Source organism: Tympanuchus pallidicinctus, unplaced genomic scaffold (assembly GCF_026119805.1).
Source record: "Tympanuchus pallidicinctus isolate F22 unplaced genomic scaffold, pur_lepc_1.0 scaffold13, whole genome shotgun sequence".
In the NCBI taxonomy this organism is placed as follows: domain Eukaryota; kingdom Metazoa; phylum Chordata; class Aves; order Galliformes; family Phasianidae; genus Tympanuchus; species Tympanuchus pallidicinctus.
Window position 1 is genome coordinate 7,997,277 of NW_026294648.1, and position 20,076 is coordinate 8,017,352.

Here is a 20,076-nt window from a genome sequence, read left to right on the forward strand (position 1 = left end):
CCTCTGCTATATTAGTAATACGTTCCTAATAATATCTTATATAATATCTTAAATAATATCTTATCAAAGAAGCATGAAAAATACTCACAGAAGCTGTTTTCACTTAGGATCATGCTCAGGCCACAGAAATCTGCAGCAGATCTTGAGATTTACTTTTTAAGTGACAGATAGTTACTGGACTTTTAGATATCAGTAGAGAGGATGACACTTCCAAATCCACAGATAATCTGGAACAGAATAGAAGAGTGGAAGGGCCTTGTTTATTTCCATGATACAGTGGATTTTGAAATTTCAGTACTAAGAAAAGCAGTCCTTCCTTTTCCAGGTGTTCAGCATGAAGAGTGTTACTGCTGGTCCCCACACTGTTAGGTATGGCTCTGTTTATCAGTGTCTTTGCTCCTGCTAATTCCACATGAGAAATTCCATATTTATATATATAACTGTTATATAACAGTTATATTACTGTTGGTATAACTGGTTTTCCTTAACAGAATTCTGACATGAATGCTTCTCCAAAAAAAATCCACCACTGCATCTCTATGGCATAACAGTTTTGAAGCACGTGATCATGTACCAATGATTAAACGATTTACTGCATGTCAGCTGACCAGTGATAACCATTTCTGTGCAGCCTTTCAGCCTACTGTGAGCACAGGACCCTGAGACCTAGCTGACCCTTCTTTCCTGGTAGCTAAATTAAATTATTTCATGTTTGTCTGAGGCTAAGAGTGTAGACAAGCAGTGTCCTTGTCTTGGCTGATATGAATTTAGTTGTAAAGCTGCAACAACTGTCTCTAAATACCTGAGATGCATTGGTCCAAGCTCTATGAGGAGAGCAGGCCTGATGTTTTCAACACTTAGCAGTCATTTCCAAAATGGCAAAGGATGAAAGATAACCAGAAATACACAGAAAAGGAATTTTCTTATCTGGTATCTATAATTTCCCTATGGAAAAACTGCTTTTCCTCAGAAGAAAGTGCTGGATGGGGAATTTCCCAGTTAAAATGCATTCCTTGTTGTTGTCATTACTTTTGTGTTTATTGTTGTTGTTGTTTTGGTTGTGTTTTTTGTTTTGTTTTGTTTTGTTTTAATTTAGTAAGAGGCATCCCTGCCATTCTCTGACAGGACACCAGAGAAAGCTGGATTTATGTGTTTTACGGCTTGTCCCCCAGCCATTGGCTCAGTTTCATGCTCCAGACTTATCATTCTCTCCCATAAACCAAAAAAAGCTCTTTGCTAGAGCTGATCTGATGGGAAATGCCAGAGGAAATGCACTGCCTTGTAAATATGTGATTAGACCACCCACTGAATGTCTTTGGTTTCCCTGGAAGAAAATAACTCATTAATGTTAAACAGTCCCCAGAAAGAAGGAGAAAAAAGCCGTAAGAGTCTCTTTAGAAGAGGTGACACATCAGTGGAGCTGGGGTAAATTGATCTGAATTTTGGATGACAGCTTGTTTTTATCTTTCATAGGAAGTAGCAAAAGACTCATAAAGTGTTTGCATCTCTGATAGGGGGCCCATGCTCTCTGCTAAGGTTTGCCAGCAGCTCACCTGCTGACACTGAAGTTTTGCTCCTTCTCAACAGCCCTTCTCCTCTCTCCTTCCTTTCCCTCTGCCTCTCCTAGATCGTGTGATTACACCTACAGATGAAGACCGCAGGAGGATCATTAAGCAGATGAAGGTTCGCACCACCCTGAAGGGAGATAAGAGCTGGATTCACCACCAGAATTCGGACTCCGAGGATGAAAAGAAGAGCAGCCCGCTGTAAGTGCTGTCACTAAGGAATGCTTCCCTTCTCCCTTTCCTTCATCAGCATCCCTTGAGAGCTCTAGCTTGTAGGAGAAATGCACGTTGAACTGGCTTGTTGTGGGGTTCCTGTGACACCAGGAAATGGCACTGCCCAAGGAAGCAGTGCTCCTGTTTCATTTTGGCAGAGACTGGAGGAGAAGCACTGAGAAATGGGATTTGCTGGGAGCTGTGAATCCAACAGCACATGCAGATTTGAGGTCTCAGGAGAACTCAAAGTTTCTGAAGCCAGATTTTGTTTTACCATCTCTGAAGTGGCGAGCAAAAAGACAGACCTTGACATGAGGAGGTTTTAAAATGATATAAAACAGTCAGGTCTGCATCTCCTCCTGCAGCTAATGGGACATGCAGCCATCCCTGCACCAGGGATGGCAACAATGTGCACCAGGATCTCTTCAGTTAGAAGTAAAATCAAGCTCCATACAGCTTTATCTTGGCAGCTCTCTCGGAAAGAACCATTGCCACATTTGACGAGGTAATATAGCAAGAACAGGAGTTCACTATGTGGTCGTTTCTTCTGTACTCAGGTCTGGGCGAACTGGTGGGGGATCCACAACCTCAGCACCTACTGCTCTTCAGACTGAGAGGTAATTTGGGGGACCCATCCCATCGCTTTCTTTTTGTCTCTTTGCATCAGTGCATGTTTTCACCTGTTCTTCTTACTCTAACCCCCTCACTTCTATGATTGTGTTGAAAAAATATAGTTCTTGAGAAGAGCCTACATTGTTCATTGTACATTGGTTGATGTCTCACCAACCATCACCTTGTACAGTGCATAGCTTAGGTCCTGCAAAGTCTAGATGGAGAGATGTGAGACTGGATGGATCAATAACTTCACTGCAGAGGATTGGATGCTTTCAAGGCCATGATCCCAAAGCTTAATGGTGCACATCTACTCCTGTTCTGGATCAAAATCTGTATGCTGTGAGCCTGAAGGCTCCTCAGAGCAAGAGAAGCTCTGTAATGAAACTGAATTTGCTTCAGGTATAGATCATGAGGATTTTAAGGAACGCAGGAGCTTATAGCACTGCCCTTTTGCTGTGCCAGAAGCTTTCAATTAATGTTCAGTGCACAGGGAGCCACTAGGCAATGGGACTGAGATGGTCTACAGACTGCTGGTGCCTGCTCTGAGGACACTGCAGAAAGAGGAGCCTGGGGCTATGTTTAGCATTCATCATCCTTTAGGTGCCCATCCAGAGAGCTCCAGAGCTAAGCTAAGCCTGCAGTGAGTTTGCATTTGTGTGTCTGAAGGCAATGGGATAAATTTGAGCTTGGCAGTCACTTTAAGCATGTGGTGATGTGCAGTGTAAACTTGCCTTCCTGCTAAGCTCTGACCTTATTGCTGAACCTGCTTGGAGCGGGTTAGACCAGAGACCTGCTGAGCTACCTTACAGCTGTATTATTCTGAGGGCATGTGGACAGGCAGGAAAAGAAGGGGGGTTGCATTTGGGCAGGGATGGAAGGAGCCTGTTAATGCCCTATTTGATAGAACTAGGTCCTTGAGGCTCGTCTTGGTCCCCACCTTGATCGCAGGCAGGCTTTTTCAAGTCAGCTTGAATCAAGTTTTAGAAACACTTCTTTCTGTCCTGATGAAAGGGCCAAATCACTGCCTGTTGGTAGCCCTTTACTTTAGCTCCCCTGGAAGTATGCTCCACCCAGCTTCTGAGGACAGACAGACAGAGAAGTTAGTGTGAAGCTGATGTCTTTCCTGTGATAAAGCAGCTAGAATCTGTGCTTTGTTTTTCTCCATCTGTGACATCAATTTGAGGACTTCATTTTGAGCCAGAAAACTGTCAGCATGAATAACTTTAATTGGCTAATTCTGAAATGTCATCCTTTAGCTCTCTTTCTTAGATCTTGTTCTGAAGGTTATTGATTTTTTTTAAAGAATCCTTCCAGGGTCAGTTTGGTGTAGTCACAAAGTTATCATCCAAGGTCCATTTGGCTAGATTTTGGCTTGACAGCGATGAGGGCATTTCTGTTTTATACTGGTGCTGCTTTTCCAGATGTTTTTTAATTCACTGATGTCTGTTCTTTGCACAGATCTCCTGCCTCCAAGCCTCAATCCGGTTACCTCATCAGGTTGGTATACAGAGCGGCAAGAAGCACTGGGGTGGAGGAAGAGGAGAACTATATCAGGAGCAACAAACATGAAAAATACTATGATCTCTTGGTTTCTTCTGCCAGTTAGGAACACTGTAATGCTCACAGATGAGTGTTCTGTGATAAAGAGATAGTCCTGGATGTTTTGTTAACAGATAATTTGATGGTGATGTTAACAGAAAATCAGATCTCTTCTGTATGGGATAATGATCACACATGGGAAGATGATCATGCTGCAAAAATTTTCTGTAATCTTTATCAGGATCAGAACATCACTACTGATGGGACTTGTGCGCTTCAGCTTCCTCTGACGTGTAGCTTGTTGTATGCAGAGACCCTAATGCCCCAACCTAACCCTATCCTAACCAGGTTGGCAAGTCCTGTGATGCACACACACTCAAGTTGTGTGAAAGCTGATGTGACTGTGTTGTGTAAGGCCATAGAGTAGGAAGATGGAACTTTTCTCAGGATTAATCTCCCAGGAAAGCATCTTACAATTTTTGGTATCATGAACATGAACATACAGATGCTATTAGGCCTAAGAATGGCTGCATGTCTCCTAATCTTAACTCCAAACTCTTCCCTGAAAAACAATTTTAGTGTGTCTCTTTTCTCACCAGGGGAGTGTTCACAAAAACCATTGATAAGACTCCTTCCGTGCCAAATTCTCCATCTTCTAAGGCGGCACAGAAAAAGTATGTATATCTTCCAATTGTTAATGAAAATGAACTTCTAAATACTGTATATATTTTGAGTGATCCTTTTACTTTGGCTGATACTTGTGGGCTTCCGGTGGGCTTCTTTAAATCTATATATAATGCTGAAAGACAGGGCTTTTGATTTAGCAGCTCTACTCAGAACATGGAAAAAAGACATCAAACTCTGTATTTTCCTCACCAAAGCATAGAATAGCAGTTGACTGTGAAACTACTCATAGATTTGGTTTTAATTTGGCAAATAGGTTTTGGGTGGGGTATAAATCACAAGGAGGCCCTTCAAGGCTGTGACATTCATTTTGATGTTTTTAAGGTTTGGGGTTTTTTTTGAACCTGTTTCTTGAGAGGCTCTTATGTTTAAGTGTAGAAGGATCTAAGCATGATCTAATCTGGACAGATGTTTGTTGCATGTCAGATGAAACTTTTTGAATTCCCCTTTTCCCCCATTTTGTTTCAGCTGGGGAGAAGAATGATGCTGCAAAGTGTCTTTCCTCCTTCTCCCTTGCTAATCCTGGGATAGAGTAGCATCATCTCACAGAAGAGTGTACTCTTACTGGCTTTGACAACTCACTGGCCCTGGAAAATCAAAATAGACTTCAAATCCTAATCCAAGACCATGTAAAGAATTCTGCCCCTAAATTCAGAGGGTGGATACTTAGGATCACTCTGTTTTTCTTCATCTTGGTGGTGCATGGGGAGAGGATGAAAGAGGATGAGAGCTCAGGAGAGTCATGTTAACCATTGTGATTTGTGCCGTCTGCAGCACTGCCGTGAAGGGACCCAGTTCATGCCATTCTTCTGGCTACAGGATGACTACTGAGGATTACAAGAAATTGTGAGTGTGCAAAGAGGAGCAGTGCCTTTGTGCCCATGTACAGGTTCAGCAGCAAAGCCACCCACACATAGGTGCTCAGTCAGGCATGGCTTCATCATCTGAGTGCTGTGTAGAGAGCTATCACTGGAAACTTCAGCATTTTCCAGTGTTACCTCCAGGCCTGTGTGGGCTGTAAGGTGTTCCTTGACCTGGTAATGGCCTCTGCATGGAGCAAATTTTACCACTTGGTAGTAATTAAGGCAGAAAGTGGAGGATGCAACCTTGGGACTAGGTTTGCAGCATTGCTGGCTTTTATGAAACCAGAGGAAAGGAGGAGGCTCATGGCAGAACAGCACTCATGACATTTCATTCATAACATTTAACATCAGGGACTGTGGCTGTACCTGAAATGCAGCTGAGCATTTATCAACCTGTAGTCTTAAAACCCTCTAGTCTTAAAACCCCTCCACTAATAAAACAAAATCCTATGAGCACGTGTTCCCTAATCCAGCTGAAAAGTACAAGTGTCCTCCCACTCATATGCAACATTTCCAGGGCCTGAACCTGTTTCCACATACCTTGCCCTTAGAGCATTGTTGTTTTGTTTCGATTTGTTTTGTTTTTTCTTGTGTTGCAACATTCTACACAGGCAGTTTCCTTACTCTGGCTCTCCTCTTCCTTTCCTGTTTCAGAGCTCCCTATAATGTCAAACCAAAATCAGTGGACTTGGGTGAGGAGGATGTGCCTTTTAGTCCAGATGAACATAAAAAGAGGTATGCCTTCCAGGTAACCACCTTTCTCGCAAGGGGCAGAGACAAGTGAACTTACTTCAGATTAACTGTTCTTTAATGGGAGGGCCAGTTCAATGATGATTATAGCTAAGCCATTAGGGCTGATTGCAATAAAATAATAAGCAGATATTTCTACAGAGAGCACATCAATGCCCACAGGCGACTGCACTCTCAACAAAATATAATTAAAAGCCTGACGTGATTCAACCTGACAGCATACCCCAATTAATTTGGTAGCTGGAAATGGGTTGTGGAATCCATCAGCTCCATGGTGCCTATGTGAAACGATAGGGATGCACAAATAGCCTGGAAGTAAAGGGAGGAGTCCTGCTCCTGCTGCCTACACGTGTGTCTTTGAGACCAGGCCACCTGGGGACTCGTATCTACGTCCAGATCTGAATGAGAGTCTTGTTCTCACACCAGGAGTAGGATATGTTTTGTTCCTGTGGCAGATCTGTATTTGTTTTGTTTTGTTTCTCAAAATGGTTTTTCTCAGATAAAGGCTTTTACAGTGAAACTTGGTAATGTGACCAGTGGTGATAAACCAATTAAAATCCTTTCATTTTGGACTTTCCCCTTTGATACATTTGGTGGTACTGGTGTTTTCATTAACATGTGCAGTCTACATAGCCTATCAGCCACAAAGCTGGTATCCCGTTTTTGTCCCTCAGCATGCAACATCAAAACAGACCAGATCTTGAGAAGGAGAAGGATTTTTTTTTGCCTGATGTGTTACATCTGTGAGAAAGTGCTATGGCCCAATGTGAAGAGAAACATTGATGCTAGAGAAAAAGTTTAGATACTGTTTCTTCTCTTCGCTCTGGCTGGGTTTCAGGAGATTTTCAGGGCCATGGGAGTTGTGGCAGGTGTGAGACAAGTCTCCACTCGGCTGTTCGTCTATTGCCTCTTAAGGCTGCACCCAGCAGCTCCTAAAAGCTCGAGCAGAATGTGACTTTTCCTTCGCTTCCAGGACAGAGGCAGCCAACAGTGTCCTGAGGCGCACTGCCAGCAGGGAACGTGCTTATGTCCTCTCAGCAGCCAAGAAAAGCAGTGGGTGAGTTCTCCTCATGGAAATATGGGGCAAGAGGCAGGGAAGAGGCTACTGGCAATGGTCTGATAAGGGTGGCAGTCTGATCTAAAGACTCACCGAAGATGTTGGTGAGCTTCCAAATAAGCGGAGAAGACTTTGTTGCTCTCTTCCTAGAAATTGCAATGTTATTTGAAGCTTTCTGCAGAACTGGGGAAATCTTCTAGGAATCTTGAGAAGACTCCCCTACTGATAAGAATAAAATTTCAGCAGGAGAAAAACTGTGATAGTCTCTACACATTTAAGACCCAGATTGTCAGTCACTTTCTAATACTGGTCTCTCTAGTTTCACTGCAGGAAGTACTTGCATGGTAGGGGGAGATTAGAGCAAATACAGCCCATGAGTAGAAACTGCATCCAAATTGGATCACCTTTTTGGTAGTTTGCCTTACTAATGTGTGTATATGTAACAATAGCATAAATATGTCTGGGAGCTGCTGTTCAAGGCTCTGTTATCCTTCTCTTTCCTGGGAGGAAATAAACAGATTTCCAAGGCCTCTGATCTCTGAGGAACTGTGCTAGTGACTTTTTTTTGCAGCTTGCTTTCGCTGTAAATCCTCTTCCCCCTGACCTAACTCAGTGTGATGGAACGAGGCACCAGGAGGTTGGTAGTGTGGGAGGAAAGGAGGGGATGTGCCAGCTGCATGTGACTGCACTGAGAATGGGAGAAGTGCCTGGATAGGATTTATAAGGACACTGAGGGAATTTGAACTGCCTGCTATTTTTTATGGTGCATCAAGTATTGTGTGGTGTGGAGAGAGGCAGGCCTACATGGAGGAAGAAAAGCAGAATCAGGAAGGCGTAAAATCATGAAGACACTTTGGGGAAACTTACACACTTTATCTGTTACAAATTGTTGTTCTTCCTATTTTTATTTACTCTGTTCTGTAATTTGTGTATCCACTCACTCTCAGCTCTGCCCAATTGGTGCTTAATGCTTTGCACCATATGGATCAGTGACCACTTGGGAACTGCTCCTGCCTAAGGTGTGTCTTTTCCTTCAAACTTCTAACTGCTGCCTTTATGCTTCCTTTACAGAAGCCCAACACAAGAGTTCCCACCTTTGTTTGCCAAGAGGTAGGTCACTGACCCCTGCTCTAGCAATACTGCTGGGGCTGGGTGTTTGTGCTACGCCAGAGTTGCTGTTAAGTGCTGGGATGGGAGATGCCAATGTATTTTAAAGGATAGGAGGGACAGTTTCTGTAAAAAGAATGCTCAGGAATTTTGAGAGTTCACGTTGTTCTGAACGATGAAAATATGTAATGATACTTTGGTTTATGGGCAACCTGAAGTGAGGAGGGATTGTATTGATTCATTCTCTGCCTTTCTTCTTCCAATCAGCAGTGCCAATATTCTTCAGGTGTTAATTTCTGAAGCACTTGGTACCATAAAGAAATGATATCTAGGCCATTTTCTGGAACTTAAACATTTGCCTGATGATATTTGTAAGGTGACTGTGACACAAAAAATACCACTGATTTTGGCTTCAGGTCTTACTTCATTCAGTCATTTGAGATGCTCACCAGTAGAAGCACAGAGCACAGAGGACAGGAAAAATATACCTCTGAGGGAAACAGAGAAAACATAGCTTAAGGGAAAGCTAAAGTAAAGTGCCTGGATTAGCCAGCAGTGGAAAATGGGAAATTGTGATATATGTAATATTTTTCACTTTCATCTCCCCTCTCTGTCTGGAAGAATTGAGATAGAAGAAGAAGGACAGCAGAGGAGGAATCCGACTGTGTCTGATTCGTGCAAGTTTACAGCAGATGACAACAGGTATTGACCTCATTCTGGAGAAGTGTGGAGATTGTCTTTGATTTTGGGTACCATGACTTTCCATCTTTCCATTTAGCTGGAAGGTAGCAGGGATGGAGGTTTTTCAGAAGACTTCTCATGAAACCCTTGTTGCCTCTTTTTTGCAGAAAGAGAACAATTGAAAAGGAAAAATGAATAGCATAAGCTATAGTGTGTTGCATGATATAAACTTGCCACCGAGCCCCTCTCCTGACCACACACCACAGCAGTTGGCCTTGTCTTCATGAGGTGCTCATATGCCACAGGAACAAGCCTGACAGCAGTTCTGGAGGGACAACACACAGAAGAGTCAGGACAGGTTTAGATAAGCTCACCTACCCATCAACAAGCCATCAGATAGTAATGATTTTCTTGTACTAGCAGACTTGGCTGTGTGAACTGACCCTATCACCTAGACATGAAGTACTCAATATCTCATTATTTCCAGTCCCCTGAGCCAGCTCTCTGCTTTTGTTGGACTTCAGATTTAATTATTCTACCTTGATAGCAACAGATAGGTGTGACTTGGGAGGTTTGAGAATTTCATTATCTTTAAATTGATCTTTGCTTTCATAGTAAAAGTTAGCCTCATTTCAAGCTTCCAGCCCCTACCACAGGCTACTGTGGAGCTGTGGCAGACAGACTGAGGCATTCCTGCAGTGCTATGAGAAACCTGGGAATAAGCTGTCTTTGATGTAAAGAAGCAGCAGTGATATTCTTTCCTGGTCCACACTGGTCAGAAGCCACTGATGTGTGGGGCTGAGACCCATATGGAGGTGGAGATGTTTGTCCTAAGAAGGAAAATATTCTTCTGTTTTCAAGCAGATTCATTTAATTTGGGATTAAGCTCTCTGTTCTTGCTATAAAGGGAGGCTTGAAGCCAAACAGAGGCATTATTAGCTTCTCTGCCACTCTGGTCCTTAGTGTGCCCAGCAGGGAGTCCAATACATGAGGCCTTTCAGCCTGTAGTGCTTTGTTTTAGCAACTGAAACAATAGCAACTAGAAGATATTCTGTTTTTAATGCTTTGTTACTTGTGGGGTTTGTTTGTTTTTCTTCTGTCAGTACCAATGGGCTAAAAAAGCCCACGGTTGGGCCTTCCTGGAATGCACCAAAGACAACAGCAGTGTCGCCCACCAGGTGAGTGTTACAGCACAGCCAAGATGCCTTGGGCATTTTTTGGTGCTGTATCAGCACATATGCAGCTTGGAATCAGAGACTTCTGTTGTCACACCTTTAGGAGGTGAAATGAAGCCAATTTATCAGCCTTGTACATGGAAGAGTTTTAAAACAGCTGTGTGAATCTACAAAGGTTTTCTGTCCATGCTGTGTCTTGAAAGAATCTGACATTTTGATATAAGTGCTCAAAACCTGACAAAAAGAACTACTAAAGTCTTTCTTGCTAAATGTGTGGTGGAACAATTTTCAGTTGCCTTCAACTTTGTTTGATTGAATTCAGAGCATAGTACTAAAAAAAAAATTGAAATGTTTTTCCACAGTACTGCAAACTGCGTTGGTCATTGACCTTGTTGGTATTTTTTTTCCCCTGTGTATCACTGGCAGACTGTAGATATTCATGGCAGTAGCTGGTATTTTTAATTTCAAAGTTGCTTCTGACAAGACTCCTTCTAAAGTGATGTTTGTTTTAAATTCTGTTTATTTGCTGAAAGGAACACTTCTGCACAAGATAATTTTGGCCAGCTGCAAGGGGGAGCTGGTTTGTTCAGGAAAGGCAGCTGCTTTCCTTGTTTTCTCTTGCAGCACTGAAATAGGCAGTAAGAGCCAAACAACCACAACCTTGAGGGAAACTTCAGAGAAAATCTCCACGTATGCTGAAATCAGGTAGGTCTGCTGGCTCAGAATCCTCCTAAAGCTCCACTAACGATAGCAAGAGGCTTGCTGCCCTGGAGAGATTGATCCTGCTTGGTGGTATTTCCCTAGATGCATGTGATTTGGACACAGTACATTCATGAAACAATAAATCCTGTGGCATGGGAACTCTAAGAAAGCAGTGTGTTATGAAAGCATTAACAATCTGGGAGAAAAGCTTGAAATGAAGGGTTGTGGGCCTCCCACAGCTCCAACATCACCTGGTTCTTTCTGATAAAAATGAGTCCAAAATTTACAGACCTTTCTATATCCTAAACTGATCATGCTTTTATTTCAATCCAGTCCCCACGTTGTCCTTATCACCCTCCAACAAGCATTGTGCCATAGAGTTCCTGTGCCTCACATTCTGTTCCCACACCTAAGTGTTTTTGCTGTTTTGCTTGCAGAAACGGTGATAGCAGACAAACTCCTAATGGGAACTCCTCACTGGAAACTGTGCCACAGCATGGGGATGGGTAAGAAGTTCAGAAAGGCTGATCTACATTGCTAAACATAAGGCATAACCCTGTTTTTTGCTTAGAAATGCTATATGCTTGCTAGTGGTCTTAAACAGATGGGATCTCTCCAGTCATGGTCCTGGGCTGCTCTCCAAGAACATCATCTGTTGGCTAGGCTGAAACATGTCAATTTTTTTCTGTTCCTGCTCAACCTCCCCCAAGGATTCTCCTCTATGGCTCAGTCCCTAAAGAATCTGCTTCACACATTTGTCACTGTTTCATTTGTCCACCCCTGGGGAGTTCCTTCCACCTGCAAGGGATGCTTTTAATCTATGGCACTGGTGACTTCTAACACTGGTTCTGGTCCTCTGCACCTTGTAGAAAGTCTGCAGGGGTGACTGAGCAGTGGGAAAGTGCAAAAAGCTCTGTAATATGAAGGAGGGTCTAAGAAAACTGGAAGGATACAAGTGGTGAATATGTCAAGGGACAGAGCTCTGATATAATGTAGCTGCACCTAAATCCACGTATGAGGGCATTTAGTCTGATTATCATAATGGCAAAATGGATGAGAAGTCTGAGGGGACCTCTGAAGAGAAAGCAGTGACAGATGAACGCAGCCTAGCTATGGGTGGAAAGCATCTCATGCAGCAGCACAGCACAGACTGGCTGCTGCTGGCTGGCCTATGCTGAGGTGTACTTTGAGCAGAAGACAGCATCCTACATGGTGTCATTTATTGGCTCCATTTCCTTTCAGAATGAGATAGTTCCTTTCCGGGGAAGAGCAAGAGAGGTGTTTCTGAGATATATCCCATATTAGCAGGCCTCTTTTTGTTCCCAGTGTTGCCAAACTGAATTTATGGCTGTGTGAAGATTGTTCTTTTTGTTCTGTAGAATCTTGGATCTACCAAGTGAGTTGGTGCAGCATGCACAGTTAATTGTAGTTTGCTTTCCATCCCTATCAGTGAAGATAAAGCTAGAAATCTTCCCAACTTCATCTTGGTGAAAAAAAAAAAAGTCTAATGTGCTTGAAAAAGGTAAAATCTGGTAGAAATTGTCTTGATAGTTCAGCTGAGGCCCATAAATAAATCCTTGTATGTCATTGCACGGACAGCCTGATTACAATGCAGTCATTGTGCTTAGGGTCATTTGGGTCACATAGCTGCTCCTAATTGTGCATCAGTCTCCAAGAGAAATTAGAGGATTCCTCATTACTTAAGCCACCTAAAACTGGAGAGAAAACAATTGGCAGGGAGGAAAACATGTACAGCTTGACAGGTCTGGGGAGTGAATGATGGGTGTAGTTGGGCACAACAAAGAAGTGCAGCTGGTGGACCTTGCAGGAAGACCTCTCTGGCCCAGGAACAGAGAGCATCTGTTATAGGGCACTTTTGTCTGAGCAAAGGATTTATCAGTTCCTTACTCCAGAGAGCAGCTCTCTAAGTAACCTTTGAGCTGCAGTCTGGTCCACAGCACATAAAAAGTTGGTTCTCCCTGTCCTGGTGTATTGGGCTAGCCCCATTTTGTACTTGTCCAAACAAAATGATAGCAGACTGTCCTATAGTCATACAATGTAAGTCTCTGGTCATCTCTTACTGGCATTTTTCTTTTTCTAGTGACAAATTTCTTAAGGAAAAGTCTGAGCCATTCTCGTGGGATAAGCCTAGAGCAACTGCAGTTTCCACAAATGGAAGGTAAAATTAGTGTGACATTCCTTTATTGGCTTCAGCATTGTGTAGATAATAATCTGCTCCACTTCAGCTGTCTGGAAACTCTGAATGGATATTTACTGATGGAAAAGCACACTTCAATCTGTGCTTTGCAGAACTGCAGCAGTTTCTCTAAAATTTTATTTGAGAAGGGAGTTAAAAATGAGAACATTATTTTTTTGCAGACAATTGTTTGATATTGTTCCAGTTTTTAGTTTAGCTTCTATCATACAAGGAAAATACCACTTTTCTGGGTCATTTCTGCATTTTCTGGATTTATTCCCAAATGTAAACTAATTCAGTTTTTTATTTTTTTACGATATAGAGAGCTTCACACTTAAGACAACTCTAGGCCTCCACCTATCTACTAGTTTTTACAACAAAATTCTCCTTAGAAACGATAAAAGATAGAAGCTCCCATTTCCTCTAGAAGCTCCCTCTAAAGTGTCTGGAAAAAGGTTCAGTAACTAGGAGAAGTTGTGACCTGGCTCTAAAGTGTTATGAGAGCACCATAGAGATCCCATAACTACAGGTGCAGCTGTTGTCTCCAAGTGCAGTCCATTGTCACTGCTCTGCTTGCCTTTTGTGTGCATGAGAATCACCTGCTCCCACCTTACTGGGAACCATCTTTGGCTGAATCCTGACCCTTCCTGTTGGCACCACTATTTCTGGGCATGCATCCAAACTGGCTGATGCCCGGTGGAGCTCCTTTGCCGGGGCTCCACAGTGCTGCTGTACACACTGTATCCTCACATGGAAGGCCTTCTCCTGCTCTGGGAAACACTGGTTTAATCTGATCCAGAAATCAGTGCAAGTATGAAGGTACTTCTCAGACATCCACTGAAGGTGACTGAAACAACCCAGTTCCTTCCTGTCCTATGGCAGTATAAGACAGTTTGTTTTACAGCTTTTCTAGAGAGCCTGACCTCTACTGGAAGGGGAAAGTATGAATTAGATTCTCAAATTAAAAAGGTTGGAAATGCAAAGAGCTGTGTTACTGTCCAGCCTGAGAAAGTGGAATTGAAGGGGGAAAGCTGCTATCACCATTCAGAAGAGAAGTTCAGTAATCTGCTTCAGCCATCTGCTTTATCACTGCCCACAGCCACGAAACAAGAAAACAGAAACACACGATTTAGGATCAGACACCTGTAGTTCTCTATTTTGTCGGCTCCCTTGAGGCAGGACAGAGGACATAAGGGCTGTTCCTTCCCTTCTGTGTGTGAAAATGGAAGTGCCTGTGTTGCAGCTGTGGCCTGCAGGACATCCCACTGATTTTGGAAGAGTCCTGGCTTGAATTTCTAGTTGATTCTGTACCACTAACATCTGTCATGTTGACAATTTTCAGAGTTACTAACTGCTGCTTGCACAGTGAATTTCCCCAAAGTTTCTGGCCATTTTTCCTGTAAAAATACACTTAGAACTATCTCTGTCTTAGGGATTTTATTCTCTCCTTTTTTAAGAAAAAGAATAAGAAAGTAATTGCAGATTGTTACCCAAATCAAAACAAGGATGCTTTCTAAAGCTGTTTTCTCTCCTTTTCAGTTGTTCTGAACACACAGAAGCCAACAATGATTTTTACCAACCAAAGTAAGTCTAAAGAATACTAGCAGTGTAAAATGCACATATTTTTCTTGATTTTAAGTAGAAATGATCTTTTCCTGTTGTAATACTACCCTGAAAAATGTGTTCTAGGCACTTGTATGCACTTTAAAAAGGAAATGGACCTGATCCACCAGCTTCTCTGTGATCTTTCAGCTTCTTTCCTTGCACTACCCTGAGATGACTGGATGGTCTCTGCCCTTTGGATCTGCTGCAAGAAAGTTAGGGAGCTAAGAAGGAAGTAGGAAGGAAATTGTTTGAGACTAGCAAATCTCATGTTTGTTTTCACTGTTTTCACTCCATTCTCCAGCTAAGCTTCAGTCTGTGACCCATGAATCTCCCTTTCTTACCAGGTCTGACTCTGGTTATAGGGACAGATCTGCAGATGCTGTAGACAAGCTGCACCAACAGTATGAGGCTTCTCCCTACACAGATGATGCAAAGCCTGAACCTGCAAGGTCAGAGCCTGATGCTGGAACTCACAGTGCTGCTGCTAGCAGCAGGTATGTTTCAGGGGAAGAATAAATAATGTGTTCACAGTAGAGTTGCAAGTCCACATTGTGCAACAAAGCTAAGAGAGCCACTTTTCTTCATCAATGTTTTCCTACCAAATCAGCTAAGGAGCAGATATGGCAGCATTATCATTGCTTTTAACATTGATCTCAAAAACACTTGCTGCTGTTCACACTGGATACACTAAAATCTGCTTTCCTCTCTTATTCTTACAAAGGTTGGAGCACCTATCCTTTGATAAAAGGTTGAGAGAGCTTGGAATGTTTAGTTTGGAGAAGGATATGGGGAAACCTCATTATGAGCCTCCATGCCACATGAGAAGAGGATCACAAGGCTTCCTGTAGGATGGTGTAAAATGCAAAACCTAGAGCTGCTGCTAGTAGCATAGAAGGATCTTCCCCAATGACATGTGTGTTGTGCTTTGTCCCAGGTGCATGATCCTGTGACAGACCAGAAAATTGATGTATCCAGCCAGGGTGTGTGTGAATTGAGGCTGAGTGACTGTGTTAGTTCTACTTACAGCTTCTGATCTTCTTTATTAGAGACAGTGAAAGCATTTCAACCTGAAGGAAAAGCAGTTTTTGGAGAAAAATTACTTTCTGTTTTCTGCTGTTGTATGAAGTGTGGTGTTATTTCATAGTGTGCCTCTTGAAGCACTTTAACTTTGGCAAGCCATCAAGCTGTTGATTTATTTATTTTTTTTTTATTTGACAGGTCTGTTTTGCAGTCTAATGTCCCTTCTCCTCCCACTGAGGGCGCCCCTACACACCTCGAGGACACAGAGTATTCCTTTAAAAGGTTAGAATGGGATAAATTTAGTGAGTGTTTGAATATTAGTGAGGATTAAGAGAAGAGAAGCATAGAAAGAGGCTTGTTTTTGCAGCTCTTGCCTCAATATTATTATAAGAATATAATAATAATAATAATAATAGAAATAAAGGTTTTCCATCTTCTGAGATATGAATCAAGTACTCCAGCTTTTTGCTCCTCTTGATGCATCCTTGGAGGAGTTTAGTCACAGCCTTATCATTTGCTGAGAATGGTGCACTGCTAAGTGATGCTGAAGTGGCAGCAAGGGAGCTGAGAGGCAGGTGAAATAGGAGGAGTATGCTGAAATGCAGCTAATTATGATCCCTAGAGACAGACCCTGGTGCAGGACAGTGGATGATACAGGTTGGCAGGAGCATTGCCTTGTGAGTAGATTGTACTCACTAGTGTGATTATTTATATGCCAGTTGTTAAAGAAATAATGGGCTTTTCTTTACTTGCCAGATCTGTCCTGAACTATGAGGAGAAAAGCAGCACCCAAGAGAGCAGATTCATGAACCCCACAGTGCCAGCATACAGCAAGCCTGACTGGAACGAAGCGACGTAAGGACCTGGGGTGCTAAGCCCCTGTTTGCTAATGGTTTTTTTCACTGTTGGAAACCTTAGAGGTGTTGATTCCAAAAGAAATAAGAAGCACAAAAACAACAGCATAACATGGGCTGTTTGTCCAAGAAATGACAAATTGTTCCTATATCTAATATCCATTGTAGTAATAAATGTCATACGTAGACTCAAATCACACTGCAAATGCATTCAACACTTCCCAAGTTCTTCCCAGCAGGATGTCTGCCATGTTCTGACCCACACCTAGTGTAAGATGTGAGTATGCATCACACACTTCTCCCTTGCTTTCTGCTCTGGGAAGCCCAGGGTGCAAAGCCTGATGTGAGCTAAGGTGGTTGGATGACCACCTTAGAGCAGGCTACAGTGGACTCCTGGGAGTCCATTTTCATGGACTTGTTCAGGTTTTGAGTCCTTCTGGGTTTGGTGCAAAGATAGTGAAGGTCTCAAAACTCATAGGAAAAAAATGAAGAACCATTATCATTGTCACTGTGACAGCATTGTATGTCATAAAACCCTAGTGCATCAGCCACAGCTCTCCTCTAGAGGGGTTCTTATCCCACTAAACAAGGAAATGGAAAATCAATGAGTTGAAAAGTGTTCTGCCAAAGTACTGGCAGTGAGGAAGAAGCCACTTGACTCCTTTTCAGGAGTCTGCCGAGGGGAAAAAGAGGTTTATCTTGGCAGCAGTTCTTCAGACTACCTCTGTTGCCACTGGGTAGAAAGAAGTTCTTCTGGAAATGCTTAATACTTTTATTTCACCCCTCTCAGATACTTCTGTTGAATGCTTGTTTCAGATGCCAGCTATATGGATGGCTCAATTGCATTCTAAATTAGCAGCAGAACTAGGAGCACACCACATTTCTCCTCTGTCCAATACTCTCTTGGTGGCATGACTGAGGTCAGGTTTCTCCAGTGGGTTCAACTCCTTTCTGAGGGACAGCAACAGCTATACTCCAAAGATTCCAATGCAAGCTCTCAATGGATCTTGAGAAAAGGAAGTTTGAGCTAGAAAGGCAAGGGGAGATGAAGATGTGTTGAGTGATATCATTAGGTACTCTAAATGAGTGGATCTGGCTACAAGGAAACTTTCAGAATATTGGACAGAAAGAAACATCTCAAATTCAGCCTCAGCTATTGTTAGCACATCAGATGTAATGCTTGCCCTGACATTCACAGCCTTGACGTGATACAATCACCATAGATAATCTGATACCCCATAGGTCTACTTTCATGCTGAGGATCAGCATGTTTGTCTAGATGTAGCACAAATTGGACTGATATTTTAAAGAGCTAATTTCAGGCTAGGAAAATGTTGCTGCTTGACCCATCTGTTGAATTCCAAGTAGTTAAGCTTGCTGAAGGCAGTGCTTCATTGTACTTGTGACAGCTTAGCCTCCACCAGAGCCTTGTGATCTTTTTAAAGTAGATGTCTCTGTCTGACAGCCACAAATGGGGTTTTCTTTTCCTTTGTCAGGTCCTTCCAAGATTTCACAGAGGGGAACACCCCTAGAAACAGGGAACATGAGAGCACACTGGTCTCACAAGACCATAAACTAGAGGTGGTCCAAGGAGGGTAAGTGATTTTTGAAACTAACCTAAAGTGTCTGTTCACATCACAGTTCTTTGTCTTACACTGTTCTCAGTGTAGCTGAGACCACAGAACTTCTCCTGTGCCTTGAACCCCGGAGTTGGGACTTCATAAAGTCCCATTACAGCAGGCAGTTCCACCTATGTTGTTGGGAAAAGCCAATGAACGTTGTGTGTAAGGCCCAAGAGTTATTCCTGCACTGACAGCATGTGTCATCAGTCCATGGACATGACAACTTTGGTACTACAGTGGCAGGCAGTAGCTTTTGCTGCCCATAAGTATCAGCAAGTCCTATGCTGCAAAATCATGCATGAGGGTGTCAGGGTGTTAGAAGAATTCATCAGTCTGTCAAAAATTCTGACCCAAGTGCTTTCTCCTGTACCTAATGTTTTTCTTCTGTGACAGCCTGAGCTGAAAGGCCTCTAGCTGTGCTCCTGTATGTTAGAATGGGATTTGTATGCATGATTTCCACCAGATTTGACCTCAGGGCAGGGAATCGTGTTGGCCAAATGTCTCCTGCTCCATGCCTTATGCCTCCTGTCTAGAAAATGGATGTCTATCCACCTCAAGCCTGTTTCCTCTCTTCTGTTTAAAGCACAGCTTTTTATTTTAGGTTTTCTGACTCCAACCACCATGCTGAGAAGGGACAAGAACCTCCTGATGTCCACCCAGAGCCTGCCAGGTCAAACGAACATGCTGACCATGACCTGAGTATGGCAATGTAAGGAATTACTCACCATCCATCCCTCCTTTTCCTGTAGAGTTACACTTAGCTCCTTTTGTGTCTTCTCCCTCTTCCACATCTTGATAAAAATCTTATTTCAGACTCCCTTAGTGTTCCTGATGCATCTCTGCTGTGGTTTTATATGAAAACCTGGGAGAAAACATCCTGATTAGCAAGAGGCATCACACACTGTCCAGCTGGACTGCCAGGACCTGCTACCTAGACCTTTAATTTAGAAGCAGAGACTTCTTCTGGAGACACAGGCCGATGAACTATCTCTGTGGTAGTGCTGGGGCTCATTTCCAAACTTATCAAGGCAGTATCAGATCTCAGGCTGTACTCTGGTCACCTTGGCACCATTTTTCTTCCTATTTACCTGTGGCTCTGCAGGGCTGATAGGGGCAGCCACAGTGTTTTCAACTTTCCTCATGCAAAACAGTACATAGATAAATGGCCAAAATGAAAGACTTTGTGGACTGATTACTTTCATCTGTATTTTGTAAATATGAAATGTTAAGGCTCTTGGTAGAATTTTGCTCCCTCGTGTGTGTTTTTCAGTGAACAATTTATCTCCAAATCAACCTGTAAACCAGACTGCTCTTCTCCCCCAGGTCCATGTCATACTCCAAGGACAGCACAAGTGGTGGCGTAGACAATAATACAGGAGTATCATCTTATGTGCAGACTGAAGAATTTGCTTCAAGAAGGCAAGAGAAATGATAAATTTTATTTATTTTTCTGATGAAGAATGTGGAGAATTTATTTACTGCAGGTAGTTTTGGAGGAGGGATTGAGAATGCTGCATTTGAGGTCAAGAGTCACCAATCTGAACTTTCTTCATGAGTGCATGGAGGTGCACAGTGAGTGGTGGGACAACAGTGTGAGGAGGAAGCTCAGGAAGGGCCGGTGGAGGAAAAAAAAGCAAGGAGAGAGCAATGATGCTGGTGTCTTTCTGTCCTGCTGGATCCTTCCAGCAAATGGAGCTATTGTGGGTGTTTCACAGATACTCCAAGTTGTAGTTCTTCATCAGGCAGGGAGGCAGAAGGGTCCCAGTCCTCACTGATGTGAGCACAAGTTAGACTGCTGCGGAGAAAAAGAGAACTTTCTCTCAAGTG

At 42.9% G+C, this 20,076-nt stretch overlaps 1 protein-coding gene across 5 annotated transcripts in view; it reads left to right on the top strand.

Annotated features, from left to right (window-relative positions):
* Positions 1 to 20,076, top strand: part of ZNF185 (zinc finger protein 185 with LIM domain) — a 44,685-nt gene that overhangs the window by 13,995 nt on the left and 10,614 nt on the right. For 4 of the 5 annotated variants that reach the window (XM_052673671.1, XM_052673674.1, XM_052673675.1 and 1 more), the window contains exons 3-22: positions 1,628 to 1,766; positions 2,336 to 2,395; positions 3,852 to 3,890; positions 4,532 to 4,606; positions 5,391 to 5,462; positions 6,134 to 6,214; positions 7,203 to 7,286; positions 8,358 to 8,396; positions 9,015 to 9,095; positions 10,178 to 10,252; positions 10,874 to 10,954; positions 11,389 to 11,457; positions 13,053 to 13,130; positions 14,688 to 14,732; positions 15,098 to 15,247; positions 15,972 to 16,055; positions 16,530 to 16,628; positions 18,124 to 18,222; positions 18,851 to 18,958; positions 19,573 to 19,668. In XM_052673671.1, the coding sequence (XP_052529631.1) occupies positions 1,628 to 1,766; positions 2,336 to 2,395; positions 3,852 to 3,890; positions 4,532 to 4,606; positions 5,391 to 5,462; positions 6,134 to 6,214; positions 7,203 to 7,286; positions 8,358 to 8,396; positions 9,015 to 9,095; positions 10,178 to 10,252; positions 10,874 to 10,954; positions 11,389 to 11,457; positions 13,053 to 13,130; positions 14,688 to 14,732; positions 15,098 to 15,247; positions 15,972 to 16,055; positions 16,530 to 16,628; positions 18,124 to 18,222; positions 18,851 to 18,958; positions 19,573 to 19,668 (1,654 nt within the window). The remainder of the gene's footprint in view (positions 1 to 1,627; positions 1,767 to 2,335; positions 2,396 to 3,851; positions 3,891 to 4,531; positions 4,607 to 5,390; positions 5,463 to 6,133; positions 6,215 to 7,202; positions 7,287 to 8,357; positions 8,397 to 9,014; positions 9,096 to 10,177; positions 10,253 to 10,873; positions 10,955 to 11,388; positions 11,458 to 13,052; positions 13,131 to 14,687; positions 14,733 to 15,097; positions 15,248 to 15,971; positions 16,056 to 16,529; positions 16,629 to 18,123; positions 18,223 to 18,850; positions 18,959 to 19,572; positions 19,669 to 20,076) is intronic. The other variant, XM_052673673.1, reaches the window with a different exon arrangement.